The sequence below is a fragment of the Rhipicephalus sanguineus genome, chromosome 1 (genome assembly GCF_013339695.2).
Source record: "Rhipicephalus sanguineus isolate Rsan-2018 chromosome 1, BIME_Rsan_1.4, whole genome shotgun sequence".
Classification (NCBI taxonomy): domain Eukaryota; kingdom Metazoa; phylum Arthropoda; class Arachnida; order Ixodida; family Ixodidae; genus Rhipicephalus; species Rhipicephalus sanguineus.
The window spans coordinates 105185044-105205006 of NC_051176.1; the positions used below are offsets into that span (position 1 = coordinate 105185044).

At 46.8% G+C, this 19963-nt stretch overlaps 1 protein-coding gene across 1 annotated transcript in view; it reads right to left on the reverse strand.

The window, feature by feature from the left end:
* Positions 1-11144: 11144 nt before the first annotated feature.
* Positions 11145-19963, reverse strand: part of LOC119378552 (protein qui-1) — a 285309-nt gene continuing 276490 nt past the window's right edge. Inside the window, exon 24 of the mRNA XM_037647671.2 lies at positions 11145-18917. Coding sequence (XP_037503599.1) covers positions 18355-18917 — 563 coding nt within the window. The 3' untranslated portion in view covers positions 11145-18354. The remainder of the gene's footprint in view (positions 18918-19963) is intronic.

Genomic DNA, 19963 nt, shown 5'->3' on the forward strand with positions numbered 1-19963 from the left:
GTTATTGACATATGTTATTTAAAGAGAGGAGCGCGCTTAGCCCAAAACTGACACGAATTAACAATGTTACATTTGCTCTTCTGATCCACCGGCCCAGACCGGCAACGGCGGATATTTTTTTTCGCCGAAGAAACCTGGGCCATGCGTGGCCGAACCATCCCACATGATATACGGCCTGCGCTAGACATTTAGCCGCCTTACTCTACGTTGAAGAACACATTTGGTGACTTCATCTTATTGCGACAAAAATGAATGACGTAAGTGTGCTTCCGGATGCTCAATCGACATTGCTAGTCAAAAAGAAAGCTGTGCTATTAATTCAACCACGTTGATAGACTGAGGAATCAACGGCTGCATTGCAGACATCGATGAAAATTTGTTTATTCATGTAATTTAAGTGCAGATTCGCTTGAGCACCACTTCAGTGTGATTCGTGTACCCATCACTAACAAAGTATTGATCGTTCAAAACAGAGTTCAGTGCAATAGCTTCATGTTCTTGCTTCTCCTTCTTCATTCCTCATTCATTTATCGATTTCTTGTAGGTTTGGTGCTGGCTTCTAGACTCGGCGGAAGAAAAAAAAATGCGTTCGTGCAGCATCAAAGACTGAGCCTGCGAGTAAAGTATAGTACTCCGAATGCCAAAGAGTCATCATTGAAGAGCAGACTTGTGCCATGCAGCTACACGCAAAATCACTCCTTGAAGGTCATTGCAGGCAACATTAAATTTTTTTCAAACCGATATGCATTCAGGTACTTATTGCTTGGATAGGTCACTGTAAGACCTGCGATGCATTGCGATCTTCCAGCTGAAGGCAGTCCAGGTAAGGAACTACTTCTGGTGGCTTGTTGAGCGTGCGGTGTTCATCTGAATTATCGTTGCCAAAGCTTTCACGACGGATCATTTCCAAGTTCCTTAACAGCCGCACGACTGCTTGTGTATATTTTTGCTTGGCGTGCAGTGCGTATTAATGAACTGCCATAGTTCCAGGTACTGCTTTGAAATTGATGGGTATATCGGATCCGTTGCTCTACCAATGGAGAGGACCGTCAAACACCGTAGTAGTAACGCGTAACGCTTACTATTTTCTCAGCTTAGATGCGGCAGGAACCTTACCCCTTCTACCATTTCAATATGTGCATGCAATAATGGATGTGTGAAATAGCCATCGGCACGACATCGCTCTAAACTTGCCAATTTCATGGCGAAGCATCGAAGCCGCTATCTCTCGCGGCTATCGCAAATAACATTTCTACGAATCCGTGACAGATAGCGTCAACTTTCTGGCACACTATAACAGTTTTTTTTTGCATCACCGCAGATGCACTGTTTGTCCCGGATGAAAGTACTAGACTTGAGGGGAGGTGTTGCGTCAGCTAACTCCTTGCAGGAACAGTCGTGTGTAGCTCGCGCTCTCACTAACAGCAAAATTGTTCAGTGAGTAGACGGACGGAGCGAAAGATCCCACGTTACCTTAGTACCATTGGGTAGTCCAAAAGAACGCGTTGCTAGACTAGTCGGTTCACATTACGCAGTAGAACATTGAAAACTGTTAGTTTAGCACGAACTAACTGCGAACGCAAGAAGTTCGCGCTAAACGACCATAGTTTCTACATCGACGCTGTGTTTGCGGACTCTGTGTAGTGTGCAGGCGTAGTAGGGGAAAGGACGAGCCTCATGAGAAGGGTAAGAGAAGGAGGTTCCGTGATCGACCGTGGAGAGGAGGTGTAACTTAAGGGGGGAGTGATAAAGAAATAAATGAACCAATATAAGTTTCCTCGGAGAGGCCGGGTTTGAACACGGGCCCTCACGGTCCGAAAGCAAGAGTCATAACCATTGGCCTGCACACCCCCGCTTTCCAAACACGAATTTATGGGAAGCGTATGAATTTGGTGGGTGGACTCGGGGTGGACCCAGTGGTATCTTGTACACCCTGCGGATGAGGACGTTAATTTTGGCTTCTTGTCCCTCGAGGAGCATCGTGGCCTTAGTCGCCTTGTGCTTTAGTTTAGCAGTCGTTTCGCCGTTGACGCGGTCTGCCACACTGAGGTAGCCACTTTAACTCGCATGCTCTGGGACTGTAAGGAAAACCCTCAGTGTGCTGAATCCGGAACCCTTCCGCCGCGGTGGGCCGCTCCCTTGCGCAGCCCCATCCTCGGTGACCAACTTTGGGTTGCCCATCAGGCTCTGGAGGCTGATGTCGAGAGGCAAGACCTTAACGTCTCCACGTGGAAGACCTAAGGCCCAGCCGCCGAAAGCTCTGCACGACTATCAATAACGTTGTTACCAACCAACCAATATGAGCGCGTTGTACCTACGATCACGGGACCAGGGGGAAGTACGAGCCTCGTGAGAGGGGGAAATCGAAGGTAGTCACGTGATCAACTGACGAGAGGAGGTGTAACTGAAGGGGAAGTGAATAAAGAAATACATAAAACGAAATAAACTTGCTTGGCGTGGCAGTGTTTGAACACTGGACCTCATGGTCCGAACACAAGTGTCATAACCACTGGTCTATACACCCACTGCGTTAATTTTATTATTTTTTTGTCCGAAACAGTGTCAAGCACTGGTGTAGAGCACCTGACTGCCCCGCAGAGCGCCTGCGTTCAATACCGGCTCGTACCCCTGATTTTTATTCTTCGCATTCATTGCAATTTTTCGTTTACTGGAAACGCCGATTTTTTTCGCTTGCAATCAATGACACCGACGCCGACATCGGAATTTCTGCAAAAGGAGCTCTATAACGCGTTAGCGTTAAAATCTCCTGACACCACAAGGAGGTATAGCGCAAGTACTTAGAGCCTGTTTCTCATCCGGCTCTCCTCCATGACTTTTCGAGACTCCACTTTATAGAAAACCGCACGTGTCATGCGCACGTCGGCTCTTTCAATTATGGTTATATTCAAAACGGCTCGACAAAGAACAAAAACTTTGCTATTGGGTCATTCCACGCCAAACGTCCCAGACATTGCGCTCGACCCTCTTCAATTGTATTGTAAAAAATTGTGGACGTTCATATCAGTGCACTATTTGCCCTCGGAAAGTATTTTTAGGAAAAAAAAATTTTTTTCTTGTCTGTTACAGTGATTTGAATTTTGCCGTAGTGGGTGAAACATAGGTTGCGAAAAAATACTCTAAAAAATACCATACTTTATGGAACGCCTTAAATATCTGCTGTTTACTTGAAAAGGAATGGCACTATCTTATTATCGCCCATTGACGACCACTGCTTTGTCTCACGATGTGCTTTGTGGTGAAGCAATGCTGCAATTCTGCGCCCATTTTCATTATTTTTTAAAAATTCTACGGACATTACAGACAAAATAGGACTATATCACATGGCTGGATAGTTGGCAGTAAGTGTGTCAAAAAAGTATTGAAGTCGATGACCGAGTAGTTTCGAAGTGGAAGGGGCGCAAACATTGAAAAATGTGTGAAATGCCTCACGTTCAGGCACATGTAGAGTGGTGATGCAGTCCAAGTAAAAATGCACGCTAGGTCTCGTTGGGAAGAGTAAACAAAGGAGATTTATTTGTGAAAGTTTAATCGGAGTGTTTTTTGTTTTAGGCGAGAAACAAAAATTTATGTTGAGCGTTCGCGGCGTGCCGTAAGTCCGCTTCACTGAGCCGCCACTGTTCCTTGGGGCAACGGAAGCATGCAGCGCCCACGCGGGTGGCACGATCGTGTGCTGCTGTGAATTTTCACGTTTCGACACGCATTCTTCGGCTTTCCGCAGGGCCGCCGATGAAGTGTCAGGGAAAACGAGGGATAGTTCGTTTAAAATATATTATTATATAATAAAAGTGGCTAACAGGCACCGGGAATACACTTATAATTCTTTTTTATGGGCAGCTCGCTTGAACGTGACTCGCTTCATTCGTGCCTCGGTGCCGAATGGTGCTACGTATTCTTACGCTCAGATCTTCGGCAGATGTGATCTTTGCTCCGGTGATCGTGTCGCTGAGCGAGCACGCGGCACTCGAAGGTTCGTCTTTCGGCCGCATCCCTTGGCAGCGCGTAAGATAAACATTGCGAACGGTGATGTATACTGCTATTGTGTCATATTTTAGACGGAGAGCCTGTACAATGGCAACCGAAAGCGATAAATATACAAAAGGACGAAGCCGCCTTTAAAAGGACGAAGCCGCCTTTAAGGCGGCTTCGTCCTTTTAAATGTCTATCGCCTTCGCTTAGTAATCGCAAGGCGATTACTAAGATGAAGGCATCGCATGCAGCGTGGAAGAAAGTTGAGCTCTCAGCAAGGTTTGAGCGCAATCTCTCTCAAAGGTACGCGCACGTTTCACCATTTCGTGCCATCATCACTGACCACTCTTAATGCCGGGCTCACCACCTACTCAGCAACACAGGCATTTCAAGTGGCGAAGACCATACGTTGGCAACGGAAGTAAGAACTGCAACCTCCGCAGAGATCGAAAACACAACCCAACGTCTGCGCCTGTCGTACGTGTGCATGCAATGACGTGGCAATGAAATCGTGCTCTGCTCCGACTACTAACCGGCAGCCTTTAGTGCCCTTCCGAAACATTCTGCCAGCCATATGCACTGTTTGCAAGTTTTCAGCAACGTGAAAGCTCACAGCAGCACACGATCGTGCCACCTGCGTGGGCGCTGCATACTTCCGTTGCCCAAGGAACAGTGGCGGCGCAGTGAAGCGGACTTACGGGCCCGCGCCCAGGCACGCCGCGAACGCTCAACATAAATTTTTGTTTCTCACCTAAAACAAAAAACACTCCGATTAAACTTTCACAAATAAATCTCCATTGTTTACTCTTCCCAACGAGACCTAGCGTGCATTTTTACATGGACTGCATCACCACTCTACATGTGCCTGAACGTGAGGCATTTCACACATTTTTCAATGTTTGCGCCCCTTCCACTTCGAAACTACTCGGTCATCCACTTCAATACTTTTTTGACACGCTTACTGCCAACTATCCAGCCATGTGATATAGTCCTAATTTGTCTGTAATGTTCGTAGAATTTTTAAAAAATAATCAAAATGGGCACAAAATTGCAGCATTGCTTCACCACAAAGCACATCGTGAGACAAAGCAGTGGTCGTCAATGGGCGATAATAAGATAGTGCCATTCCTTTTCAAGTAAACAGCAGATATTTAAGGCGTTCCATAAAGTATTGTATTTTTTAGAGTATTTTTTCGCAACCTATGTTTCACCCACTACGGCAAAATTCAAATCACTGTAACAGACAAGAAAAATTTTTTTTCCAAAAAATACTTTCCGAGGGCAAATAGTGCACTGATATGAACGTCCACAATTTTTTACAATACAGTTGAAGAGGGTCGAGCGCAATGTCTGGGACGTTTGGCGCGGAATGACCCTATTTGAACCCCGCCCCTACTCTCTGAAGCATTCACACTAAACTACGTTTTTGTACTTGTATAAAAGTTGGTGTTCTGAGTGATAGCTGACGTTTTGTTCATGCAATTTCGTGCCATACAGTTCTGTCCAGGCTGCAGTTGTCTGCACTTGAACAGAACGTGCAACTGCTAGTAGCAATGCCGAAACAATTGCGCTCCCAGCGCGCTGTTTGAAAAATTTGGCTACCCGCCGCGGTGGTCTAGTGGCTATGGCGCTCGACTGCTGACCCGAAGGTCCCGGGATCGAATCCAGGCTGCGGCGGCCGTATTTCGATGGCAAAATGCTAGAGGTCTGTGAGCTTAGATTTATGTTCGTGTTAAAAAACACCAGGTGGTCAACATTTCTGGAGCCCTCAACTACGGCGTCTCTCATAACCATATTGTGGTTTTGAGACGTAGAACCCCACCAAATATTACAAAAAAAAGCTTCAATTTATGCTTTGAAAGTGGTTGACCAGCGAAGCAGTGGAATCGCCTGATCCGATAGACCAACGTGACGTAGCCTTGGACCATCAACGCCACAGGGACGGTTGAAACCTTCTACCACCCAAAGTTTTTAACATCTTGTGTGTGTATATATATATACACTGGGACAAGCATACGCACGCACATAGTAAAGGAGGGTCAGATCCGCCCGCATTCCCTGTCCCTCCCAGAAATAAGTTTCTGGCAATGCTCCTGCCTCGAACGATTAAGTAATGCGCTACATGAAATGAGTGACAGCAAGACAATTTGATTGCACTATATACTAAAACGTTATTTATTTGAAACGATATTAACTGCTTTGTGATCGTTGTAAGTACTGAGGTTTTCCTTTGCTACGTTAGAGATTCTGAGCTAAAAAAGGTAAATGCATACACGACCCGTGCACAGTGGTTGGCTGACTTGAACACATGAAAGTGTAGGGACGTCACTCGCTGCTTTGTACGCTACAGCGGCCACTTCCCGGCAACTGCAGCTCATGCAACCGTAATCTTTACTGGGGAACGAATGCGGCGTACGCTACGTGCCGCGGTTCCAACGCGCCTTACCATATATCGTGTACACTCTTAATCATGTCCTGGTTAAATGGTGGCTATATCCAGGATGCCAGACGAAAAAATGTCCCGTTTCTTGGCTATATCTAGCACTTTAAGCGGGGCATAATTAAGAGTGTTTTGACGCAGCTTTAGCGCTTTCCTTTATTGAAACGAATACTGTGGCGTGTCTTCCATGCGTAATTCCAATAAAAAAAAAGGCAATTTTCGCATCAATTCGTGGAATGGTTTTCTGTCGACAATTCCGATTACGGAAACGAAGGAATCCCGGTATCCGAGTCGTATACAGCTTCACTCTGAAAACTCGGCACCAATGGCTATACACTGAATGGAATGGGGGCGCGTGGTGTTCCGAACAGATACTTTGCTGGAGTCGCATAGCTTACAGCAACCATTGCTTCATTTAACTTAAACTGTACTGGAGGCGCACAAAAATGACGCGGACAAATCAAATGCGATTCGGGGGTTCGATGTGCTGAAACTTCGTTATTATGAGGCACACCGTACTGGGAGACTCTAGATTAATTTCGACCTCGGCAGCTTCTTCAGTGTGCACCACAATCTAATATACATGAGCGCTTTTGCATTTCAGCCCACATCAGTGATGCGGACAATGCCATATCGTTAATGTTATCCATAAATGATACGTGGAGTGGAACAATTTATCACATTGTATCAAAACGGCAAGTTGGGCGAGTTGGCAATTAAACATAGTTTGTTGAGGGCAGCGCGACCGGGACTGAGGACTGAGAGACACGTACACAAGCGAGCGCTGACTGACAACTGATTTATTTCATCACATATGCAGTAAATGAGTACACACAAAAATTATCACGTGGCGCGTGAATGTCGTGATAGGGATTCATTTGATTATATGTTTCAAAAACTGCACTTCTTTATCATGCAGAGCAACCGAAGTCTGGCTGACGCATGCGCTCTGATTTATATGTATGTGGTATGCTTCCACAATCTCGCGAAAGGTTTGGTTAAAATTTCTGTATATTACCCGTGTTTCATAAAACATTGGCTCACAATGGCACGTTCTACAATGCATAGCTAAGTTCGTGCTGGCATGATTCTTGACGGCTGTGTGGTGCTCCCTGAAACGAACATTAATGCACCGTCCCGTCTGCCCAAAATACTTCTTTCCACATGACAGTGTAATTGCATAAACTACCCCCATCGTGCATGGCACGAACTGAATTTTGTGCTTCATAGTGCATGTATCTTTGCACGCCGATCTAGGTTTGTTTACTAGATTACACATCTTATTCAACGAGTTGTTTGCGGAAAAGACCACCCGCACGCCGTATCGCCCTGCTGTCTTTTTTATTCCATGGGCGACCTGATGAACGTAAGGGATTACTGCAAACTTCTTTTCTGTTTGAATCTGTGGCTGATGAAGTACTACTTTCTTAATCTTTTTTACAAGCTGTTCGCATACCGAGATAAGAGTGGTTTGCGGAAAACCGGCGTTCTTAAGACGGTCGAGCTGTTGCGAAAAGCTCAGACTGGCAAGGTGGGGGCAACACTTTTTGATAGCGGATCCTAAACATGTCGTAGCTATGCCTCTTTTTACCAGCTTCGAATGCGCCGAAGCGTAATTCAAAACCGGTTTATTCGATCTTGGTTGACACTGCCAGCATATGTGATGATTTGTGAAGGTTAACTGCAAGTCTAAAAACTGTATTCTTTGGTTAGTCGGCATCTCATGGGTGAAGCTGAGACGCATTGTTTCTTTTTCGAACGAGGCGAGAATATCGGTAACCTTCCTAAGGACTGCCTGCGACCTGATGAATATCAGGTAGGCGTCAACAAACCTGAAGCACTTAACCACGGTTGTTGCCAAAGCTCCCTCGAGTGCTCGGTCAACCTAGACTTGCAGTTAACCTTCACAAATCATCACATATGCTGGCAGTATCAACCCAGATCGAATAAACCGGTTTTGAATTACGCTTCGGCGCATTCGAAGCTGGTAAAAAGAGGCATAGCTACGACATGTTTAGGATCCGCTATCAAAAAGCCTTGCCCCCACCTTGCCAGTCTGAGCTTTTCGCAACAGCTCGACCGTCTTAAGAACGCCGGTTTTCCGCAAACCACTCTTATCTCGGTATGCGAACAGCTTGTAAAAAAGATTAAGAAAGTAGTACTTCATCAGCCACAGATTCAAACAGAAAAGAAGTTTGCAGTAATCCCTTGCGTTCATCAGGTCGCCCATGGAATAAAAAAGACAGCAGGGCGATACGGCGTGCGGGTGGTCTTTTCTGCAAACAACTCGTTGAATAAGATGTGTAATCTAGTAAATAAACCTAGATCGGCGTGCAAAGATACATGCACTATGAAGCACAAAATGCAGTTCGTGCCATGCACGATGGGGGTAGTTCATGCAATTACACTGTCATGTGGAAAGAAGTATTTTGGGCAGACGGGACGGTGCATTAATGTTCGTCACAGGGAGCACCACACAGCCGTCAAGAATCATGCCAGCACCAACTGAGCTATGTATTGTAGAACGTGCCACTGTGAGCAAATGTTTTATGAAACACGGGTAATATACAGAAATTTTAACCAAACCTTTCGCGAGATTGTGGAAGCATACCACATATATATAAATCAGGGCGCATGCGTCAGCCAGACTTCGGTTGCTCTGCATGATAAAGAAGTGCAGTTTTTGAAACATGTGATCAAATGAATCCCTATCACGACATTCACGCGCCATTTTTGGTGTGTACTTATTTACTGCATATGTGATGAAATAAATCAGTTGTCAGTCAGCGCTCGTTTGTGTACGTGTCTCTCAGTCCTCAGTCGCGCTGCCCTCAGCAAACTAAATTTATTATAATTATTTTTCGAGCGTAATGTTTGCTTTTTGTAGGCACTAAAATGGCTCATTTTCTCGCATTCTAGTGCGTGTTGTCACTAACTGATCGTTGATCCAGCACAACGCGCATTATCAAGGCAGAATACACAGAGGAACAGCAATTACGAACATCGGCGTAAATGCGCTCAATGCCACAGATTTCCTTAAAAGTCGAGCAGTTAATTTTCACAACGAACAACTATGTTATTTTGCAGGACCGTTTACTGCTAATAGCATATCGCCTTTGAGTGCGCGCAGTTCACAAGTAAATTCCGTGCAGCATACGGGCTCTCGTTTTCCCTAGCTCTGTCTTGAGAGACCACCAATGCGCATCAGAGGGTACTTTTCTGTATATCACACATGCCTGAAATACGCGCCATGTTAGGCGCATTTCAGGCATGTGTGACACTGTCAGCCGTTGGCACAGTTAACGGCAACTGTTCCTTGCAACAATATGGTCATTCGGGGAACTCAGAAGAAACGAGGAACGACGTCAGCTTCCTATTCTCGTAGATGAGACAATCTATAACCGCCGGATAGGGTCGCAGCGCAGAAAGTTTATCTAGTCACGGCGGCGAAGCGGCAATCACCGATGGTATACTGCTTGTGGACGGTCCACGACAACCGCAACCGTTTGTCGTCAATGTCGAACAGCCGCGGGATAAGCAAAAGACGTGAATGCACTTGATGCGCAGTATTGCTGGTTTTGTGACATAAAATACGTACGCCGTAAAAGGAAACTACAGAGATAAAGAAGCTGACAATGATAGCAGCGAGACGAGTGGGGCCGGTAACGACTGCGCCATTAGAATGACTCTTATACCCCTGTCACACGGCACATGTAATGTCGTTCGCAGCGAATGTCATTAGGCGTTAATGCCATTTTTGTTGCTGCTACACGGGCATAGCGAATGACATTCACACCTAATGGCATTCGCCCGTTGAATGAGTTCACCGAACTCATTCAGGCGCGACATGTGTAGTCTCGTCAACAGGCGCTTGGCCAAAGATTGCGACATCGATATCTTAAAGCATGTTAAAGGTATATGTAAACGATGTTAGCGTTCTTGTTAAAGGTGGTTGTTAACTTTTCGGTAACTTTTTTTTACGTGCAACGCGATGTTGGAAGCAATTTGTGCAGCTATACTCTCTTTCCCATACTCCGACTTGACGCTAGCGCCACCTCCTGTCAGCCATGTGGCCATGTTTACAAACGCTCACTGTTGTTTTGGTGAAGCGACGCCGCGGTAGCCGTAGCGATAGTTGCACGCCATGGATGCGAACTCCGGAGGCAAGAAAAACATATGTAAATTAAAAGTACAATTTCTAACTTTTTGTTATCACAGCCGCCTGCCAATAAACGTTGACATCAACTGCGAATGTCATTTCATATGGCCGTGTAGACCCGGAACGCAAGATCGCAATGACATTCGTTTTGAATGTCATTCGCAGCGAATGACATTACATGTGCCGTGTGACAGGGGTATTACATTGGAGAAGGGCTGTAGTTACGACACTGAGTAAGCCAGGGGCGTAGCCAGAAATTTTTTTCGGGGGGGGGGTTCAACCATACTTTATGTATGTTCGTGCGTGCGTTTGTATGTGTGCGTGCCTATATACGCAAGCAAAAGTGAAAAATTTCGGGGGGGGGGGGTTTGAACCCCCCCAACCCCCCCCTTGGCTACGCCCCTGGAGTAAGCATCTACTTACGAAAACTGGATGGAGCCACTTTTGTTTTTGTCCTGGGTTGCTTGAATTGCTAAAACGCACAACCAGTGAGAAAACAGTGACGATTACGCGCATCGAAAAAAAAAGAAAGGAAAGAACAGACACACGAGATACCACTTTTCGTAGAAACATCCTGTTTATTACTCCATTTACCAAGGGTCCAGCTATACATAAACGTGGAAAATGTCAACCACCTGCCAGTCAGGTGCACTTCAATGGCTTCTACTATGCGTCGCGTATGACAAGAATGGTGCGTGCTACATCAGGGATAACGAACCGCATACACGGGAAAACGAACAATCATGGGTGCTTATAACCACAAAGGAATAACTTCTTCATCACATTTTTTTTTTGCTATTTCGAGAATACACCATCGCACAAGGAAAACACAGCGATGAACAACATGTGGCATTTGTAAGAATAATATTTTTTTTTCACGTGCCAGAGAGAAAGACAAATAGACATACATACTTCAATAGATTATGAACTGACGCTTCACAATAAATAAGTCGCGAAAAATGAAAACCGCGATTGTTCCGAGAGGAGAAAAATAATAAATTAAGCGAGAGATGATGCTGCACGTTGTACAACCGGCATGACTTTTGTGGCAAGATGAATAATATATTGCTGCGAATCGTAGCAGAACTTACCTACCACTCGACCACGAATAATGGAAGAAAACCCTTGATAAGAAAATATTGATTTTTTTTTTGTCACTCCAGTAACACAGTCTTAATTTCGTTCCAATAAAAGCTTCCAAACAGTCAGCAAGCAGGCGAAACGTTTTGAGGACAGGAACTTCTTTGAGGCCTTCTGATCCAGTGGGCGCTCGCGGGATCCGGGTATTTATTTGGCCGCTACTTTCCGACTACACTTTCGTAACAGTAAGACGACTTGAGGCCTCCTAGTACACGTAGGACGATAAAAATGGCGCCAAAACGAACCTTGACACGAGAACTACGCACAAAGTTAACGTAGATATATGTGCGGAACATTAACACAACGTGATTAACGCAAAAAAGGTCGAAATTAGACGCGATTCGCTTGTTCAAACTACGCGCTTAAAACCTGGAAGCGCAACTTTACTCGAGAAAAAAAAAATCTGGGCCCCTGATCTCAAGGGTAAATCAGCCTACAAAGCAAGTTCAAGTAAGCAGCTATAGTAAGATGGTACGAAATCAGAGTAGGTGGCGCGTGCGAAGTTTAGGTGACTCAGCAGCAGTTGACATCGAAGAAAGACTGTTTGATCTTTCTCTTGGGGTAGCCTTTCTTCCCTCCCGAGAAACAAATATGGCGAAACGAGCCACGTGACACACTACTGCGCCCAACTAGACCTTGTCTTTCTTCAATACCAACACGCTTAGAAATATGCTCCAACCAGTTCTTTGAAGCTACGTGGAACGATATTAAATGTACAGTTGCGACGCGTTGTGCCTGTCAGTACGTAAAAAAAAAGAAAAAAGAAAAAAAAAGAAAGAAACGAGAATCCTGCTGCCACTACATAGGAGGGTGCGTGGATGGCATGTCGCCTTTGCAAAAATGTATGTAGAGAGTCTGTAGACTGTCTAAAAATGAGTTTAGACAGTCTATAAGCTATCTAAATCTATTTTTTGTAAGGTCGCCCAGCATTAACGAAAGATGTTTTCGTGTGTTCTAAGTTTAAGCTTCGCCTGTTTGATCTTTCATTTTTCTAGTGGCAACGGTGGATCGATTGCAGCCTCAAGGACGGGGCAGGTCTTTGTTGCTAAGTTAGACGCGTCACGTGTTTCGAAAACAGTCATTTCGTTCATTTTGGCTCACAGCGTATTGAGCAAGTTGCGGCTCGAGTTTGTGGGGACCCTTGCGGAAGCTCGCAGTGTTGTCACAACTTTCGCGCGATATCGCCAATTATTTGGCACCACAAGTTGGTTTATATGCTGCGTTTCTCTGAGACAGCTGCCTCCGATTTTTAAGGAGATCCCGCACCACTTTTCTAAGCTACCAGAGGATAATTTTATTACTGGTATCTGTTGGCTCGTGAATGTCCTGCCGCGAAACATTCTCGAAACTGTCAGAGTATGAACGGACGAGCCGAACGCTTTTTTTTCTTCTTCAATTGACCGTGAAAAAAATTTCAACAGCGCGGGAATAAACACGAATGCACGAAAAGAGAGCTGATACGGACAGTAGTTCATTCCCGCGCTGTTGAAATTTTCTTCACGAAGGACTACGAACTCGCCCAAACTCTCATGTTAATCTTTGATTGGCACAAGCGCGCTTGAAGTTACACAGCGGTGCGTGACAAGGGGCTGATGCGCGGCCTAAAAGTTACGTTGCCGCGCGTCATGAACCTGAAAATCTAGTTTTCTTTAGCGGTTCATACGTTAGTGGTGCCGCAGCACCCCGTGGATGGTCCAGGTACCCACAGAACACGTCACACGGCCTCTAAAACCCCTAGGCTGGCGCGCCGTTCATAACATTAGCCAATAGCTGTCGCACCCGCTTGCTCCCGCCTGCTTTGTAGTTTGCCGAGGGAAGAGGAAGCGATTTTTTGGCTGTCTCTAGTAAGAAATTGCGAATTCCAGGCTGGCTGTAGAATAACAATATTTGGTTCGTGTTTTCGCAAAAGCCTTGTGCAGGTCGGCAGCGTTTTCTGACTACGTTCAAAAAGGGCTGCTGGGACCCTTAACGTATACGTGAGTCAAAGTGGACTTTTATTTTTTTCGGTTACTTTTTTTCAACGCTTCAAGCTCCATATGCACGATTGACACCAAGTTTTGTGCCTTCGAAGTCAGCTATACTCATCCAAATACTCCTCAACGGAATGAAAGTGTCGTTAGGGAACTTGTTGTAAGTAACTAGTCAGTTGCCTGTTATCGGTAACGGTAACATCCGGTAAGTTGGCCGTCATAGTGTTAATTATGTCCATCAGAGTTTTAAGGCATGATCATCGAGTCTTCTATATTCAGTAAAACCTGAGACAGTCGTAACAGAAACACGAGAGACGTTATAGCATCACTAAAACTATTCCTGCACTTTCTTCTAGACGAGGGCCTTTATTTCGCAAATGACATGCTCATGCTCACATATCCTGCCTATGCAAACTTTTCATTGCATTTTTTTTTTACATAGGCAGGCGTATCGGTGGCGAGGCTGCTACATTTTCACCCCGCAAGCCCAATAAAATCCAACGTGAACTGAAGTATAGTGAGAACATCTAGCACGGAAAAAAATTAAGACGTAAAATATATACCACATAGCAACCACGCGTTCGAAAGCTGAGCAATATAAAGGCGTGCACTCGCAGTGATGTGCGCCGCGCGTTGATATACTATGCCTATGTGTATCGACCACTGTAGTTAATACTGGCGCAACTAGGTAAAATGTATGTGCGCTTCCTCATTGATTAGCAGCTTCGACGCACCAGGGTTTCTTGCCCACGAAGCCAAAAAAGGAGCGCTGGCTGCAATAGTGACTCACTGAACTGGTGCAGCATCGCACATTTCAAACTTGTCTTGTCGACAAGCTCGCACCTTAACAGTGGTATTGAAAGCCGAACACGACACAGGAGTCGCCATCTCTGCACTGAAGCAATAAGGGCGGGAGGCGTGGTGGGTGTAGACTCTGTACGGAAGAGAGTTTAAATGCATGTTCATCAGTCATTCCAGGTGCGAATGAAGCAGCTATGATTCGTGCAAGGGCTAATCAGTACAGTAATAATCTAAATAGCACATGACATGTAATTTGAGAAGCTACGGTCCTATATTTCAGGTGGTCCCAAGGCATCACAAAATTTTGCGCGCGATTACAGGCTTTTCTGCACGATCTACGATAACTTAATGACTCAGCGATACTCGGACACTTTTTTTGTCTACCCTTTCCATCGTGATATGGTCAAAGACAACAAAGAAACGAATTTGACAGCAGAAGAGGGAACAATTGATGAGGTCATTTTGCGGCACTTGCTAACGCTGTTCGTGTCTCTGCGCGCGCACACGCAATGAAATGGCGGCGGCTTATCGTCCTTTGCACCGCTACACACGCAAGTTACATCCTCAAGGTCATCCATGCACTGACAAGAAAACAGCGAATCGGCTCGAACGAAAGGGTGAGTAGAAAACGAGAACGAAAGAGTCTCACCGTAAGAACGCTGCGCGCATAAGAGTTAAGGCGGAGATCACATGTCATCGGGGGCACGTCTACCGATATAATTGCTTTACGTGGCCGGCGGGGGCAGAGGGTAGCTCGGAGGCGCAGCGGGTGATGCGCCCAGCGTTTCGGGATTAGGTGCGACAGGGATGAAGTTATCTGCGCCTCCGAGGAGGAGGCAAACTGCAGGGTCTGTGCCCCTGTGGTGCACCAAAAATGCGCGTCTGTACACGCGGTCTCACGGGTGTGTACGCTAAACTACAGTAGTGAGCTCGGCGGTGTGCAGCGGGCGCGAAGCCCGGTGGGAACACTTGGCTTCTAACTAGAGGACAGTGGTATGGTGCAAAAGTAGCGCCATTCACTACGCATTACGTTTGGGCATTTTGCCTGTCACAGTCGCCGCACTCGCGGGTCACTGCACGGAGAGGGAAGGGTTCCGTAAAGAAATACGTATACACACTCGCAATGTCCCTCTGTAGGCAAGACCTTCTGTGGACGTGAAAATATGGTCGCGTGGGCGACTGGGTGCTCACTACACACTCATGAAAAAAAAAAGAGTAATAAATTAAAAAAAAAAGAAACGGGAAATCACGACAGTGGCTGATCTCGTACGTGAAGAAAACAAGCAGTTGTTCTGGAGTGACACTGTACAGCGAGAGAGAGAAAAGCAAGACTTGGGAGGAATACAAACTGAAGACGCTCGGGCTTAATAAAACTACTCCTCGTGCTGCGCACGTGACCCTCGGCACGCCTCTCGTCAACGCCGGGAGCACGATGGTGTACGAATTTTCGCCTGCAACGAAGACACTCACATCGAAGAACACGCACTAATGGAAGAGAAAACGTCAGGTACTGTTAGGGAGAAAAATCAACCGTAAATAATGACCACTGTGGTTCCAGAAGAGCACGGAGTCTGGTACCTTCATTGTGGCCACCATAGCGCCTCGCCTCGGTTCGCAGACAGCGCCGAGGGCCCGTCTACGAGAACGCATGCTTAAACATGGGAACAAATGTGTCTGTGAGGGTACAAGCACGCCAGCCCAACAAGAAGCACTTGCAAAGGGCACGTATACTACACATTTCAACACAGGGTTAACATCACTATTCACTCCTCATATGCATCTTTTTTTTCTTCTTGTCGGGTGCGAAAGACATGTCTTCTGCGCCTTCATTGCGAAGCATAGGCGGCCAAGTAACACCTGCACACCCTTCAACAAGCACAAGGTGTAACGATACATAACGTTGAATACGAATTCATCACAAAAGAATGTACAACAAATATGATATGCCACATGTATGCACATTCGCAAACACTAGAGAAACACAAGGGAAAAAAATGAACCTGTCCTAATTTTCAGGCATGAACATATTATATTACCTTCTTTCCTCCGCGCATAGTGGGACAAGCCAGGTAACCAAGGCAGATTTTATTACCCTGCCGTTGTATCCGACTTTCTCAAGCTAACAAAAATAGTGGCCGATCAGTAAAACAGAAAATGAAAGGTTAACCTACTTGCGCAGAAATTAGCACACGACTTTGTACATGTATGCACACTTACGCAGAGGAGGGAGTAGTATATAAAATATGCTTGGTACTTGCTGGAAAGGTCCGCTTTCAATGGAGCCAGAGTGCAAGCGCACGACAAACATTGAGCAAATGTTTGACTAATGTTCAAGGAGCTAGGACCAGAATATGAACACAACCACTGTAAGGATCGAATAGCTCTCGGAAAAAATCTCCTGTCTACAGGCATCGACATACGAAGCTGAACTTAGAAAATTGCATCACCAGTGTGTCTCAGTCTGTGTGTGTGTTTTTTTTTTTCTTTACAGTGTATTGATGTGTGTTTACAGGAACGTGGAAGGCCATTCGAGTACAAAGGTTTTACTTTCAGTTATCTATGATACATTAATCGGCTCTCAAAGCTCACGGCGTGGGTTAATGCTCAGTAAAAGCTTGTTTTTTTTTTCTTTTAACATGCAGGTCTTCACAACAGTTTGTGCTTAGGCTGTAGAAGGAACGTACAACGTGCAGTGGTGAACAGAGTGTGCATAGTGAAAATGTGCTCGAGCCGGAGCGTTTGCTGTGCAAGGTCAGGTGCTCACACTGAAATATAAGTATCACACTCCAACAACGTGTCAGGCGGGATCCACTGTAGAGTGTTGGAGACTCTCTGATAAGCAGCCACTGGAACATTTCACACCGGGTATTCACGTAATGACTGTGGCTATTTCCTAAAGCTCATTGCTCTGGGCATATGTATTGAAAAGAAACATCGACACATAGAATAAGTAACTTTACTTTTGACAGCTTAAAATTACTAATGGATTGTTTTATGGGCCGACATTACGACGACGTCTGACATGAAACACCTTATGGAATCACGCGCACACGGAGGTACTTTCTTCCGACTTTTTGTCTTCACTATGTGTGTGCGAAACGGGTAACGGCCAGGCGGCTTTTGGTATTTCAAGCCAAGTAAACTAAACCTTATGACAGCCTCAATAGGCCTCGGCGACTGGAACGAAGATACACTCGAAAAAGCAAAACACATTACACGAGAGTGCTCTGTACTCCACTGGCGTCACTCTTTGGGATGCCGCGTTCGTCACTGTGTTGTCATCAACCCGACCTGTTTTGATTCAACGCATGCGCTTGGCTCGAATTACCTTTACGTTGCCATTTGGTTCGTCTAAAAAAATACGTTTACAGTGGGTTGTATCGCACTGTGGTGCCACTTCCGCATCCGGACCCTGCTCTCGACACCAGCAGTCCTCGACAGCTCTTGGCAGTGACGACTCCTGACAGAAATGCGAGCGTGTGACCTGCCCGAGTGCCCAGCTGCCTGTCGGCAACGCGCTGACGTTTCCAAGTGACGTGCTATATTGCTTATGCTCCACGCTGGCTGTTAGACAGACAGCTCAATTTCAGGCGTCGCAGCCGGCGTGCGGCGGCCGACCCACTGCGCTGCGCGGTACATAGAAATGTGACGTGGGCCGCTGTGCGGATAGCTCGGGGCTGCGATGGCGAGCTCTGGGAGAGTTTCCTCAGGACCGCAGTTTAGCTGCCATAGCGCACGTTGTTTTCCCTTTGTCATAAAGGCGTCCGTCGTCGTGGAGGGGCGACAAGGAGGGTGGCAGCCATTCGGCGAGGCTCGGCGTGCGGCTGCTTGTCGAGGAGGAGGTTTTGATGGGGTGTTCACATGAGGGCGCAGACGGCCGATCCGGTGACCGTGTTCTCGGGGCCGGGGGCAGCCGGCTCGGGTGCCTCCTCGACGCTGTTTGTGCGAGGGAGGAGGACGCCGGCGGTGCGTCCCGTCTTGGAGAGTTCCTTCTTCTCGACAAGTTCCTTTGGTGCCACGGGCGACAGCAACGTGGGCGGCGTCTGCTGCGTAAACTCTGGAAAGCAGGCGAACATGCTCTGCTGCTTCTTAAGGATCTTGTGCTTGGGCAGCTTGGGTTTGGGCTGCAGGCCCAGGTCACCGGCGTGCGCGCCGGGCGCGGCGGCGCGGGGTCCTCGACCCAGGCCACCGTTCCAGACGGCTGCGCCGCCTCCCGCGCCGCCGGTCAGCTGCAGGTGCTCGCGGGAGCCGAACGGCGACAGCGGTTTGCTGGCACGGAAGTCGTCGGCGGCCGCGGCCGTTTCGTGTTTGGGTGATTGGGCGCGCAGGTCCCAGTAGAAGGAGTCGAACGACTGCTCCCGCTTCAGGTTGCCCCGCAGCAGGACCCGCTTGGGGACCACGCCGCGCAGGGGGTGCCCTCCTGCGACCACGCCACGCTCGTTTCTACACGGCCACTGGCAAAAAGTGGGACGCCAGGTACGCGAAAAGAACAAGGCAATCGCCATAAAGCGATTCCCCGCCAGTTAAAAAACAAAAACAGCAACAACATGTGCAAGGCGCAATATAGTAGTTACCTGGCACGTAGCAGCTTGAGCGCCGACTGAGCGAGTTCGTCACGCCACGAAGCCCATCCCAAGCCGTAAAACCAGGCTTCCACTATGTAAGTAGTGTCAAAAGACTTACTGTGCTTGAGATGCGCCATTGGCGCGCACTGTGCTCTGGTATCAGCATACTCCTTCGAAAATACCTGGAAACGACTGCTGGTACTATTGGGGACTAACTAACTGTAGTCTCCAATGAATGAAATAAATTATTAAGCAGAAGCGTTCGCTCAATGCAACCTATACGTACACGCTTCACTTGATGAGATCACAGACTTGGAAACGAGCTATCGTTAGCGTGCCCAATTGGATAGAGAAATAAAATAGCAAGAGGCATGACTTGTGAACACGATCTCACTGTCGGGGCCGAATGCTCCGTTCGGTGAGAACACTGCTGAGTCGGCACTCGCCACACAAACACGGGAAAAACTGTGACACAGGGGGAAGTGCACACTATGCGGCATGCATGCTACGCGATTTCTGGGCTTTCTGTTACGAAAAAAAAATTATATACTATGAAAGTAGCCCCGTTACAGATATTATTTACGTCATACGAGGAGCAAAATAAGTCACCAAAATTTCACACGAGCAAGGAACAATGTATTGCACACGCTTAAAAAAACAATAAAGTGATTGCAGGTAGCAACCTGTTTAACCAAGGGTGAAGAGGGCCTGTCGCTCTCTTCACACTTGCACCACCGAGTAAAAGAAGCACCTGCATGAAAATATTTTGGCATTCTAATAGGTGCCTTCTATTCCGTGGCTCCTGACCCCCGCGCCACGACGTATCATGTGCTTTAAATAAGTTTCACTGGCTGGCTGACTTCACAGTGCTATGTCCCGGTGCAGTGTTGCTTGCTAACAG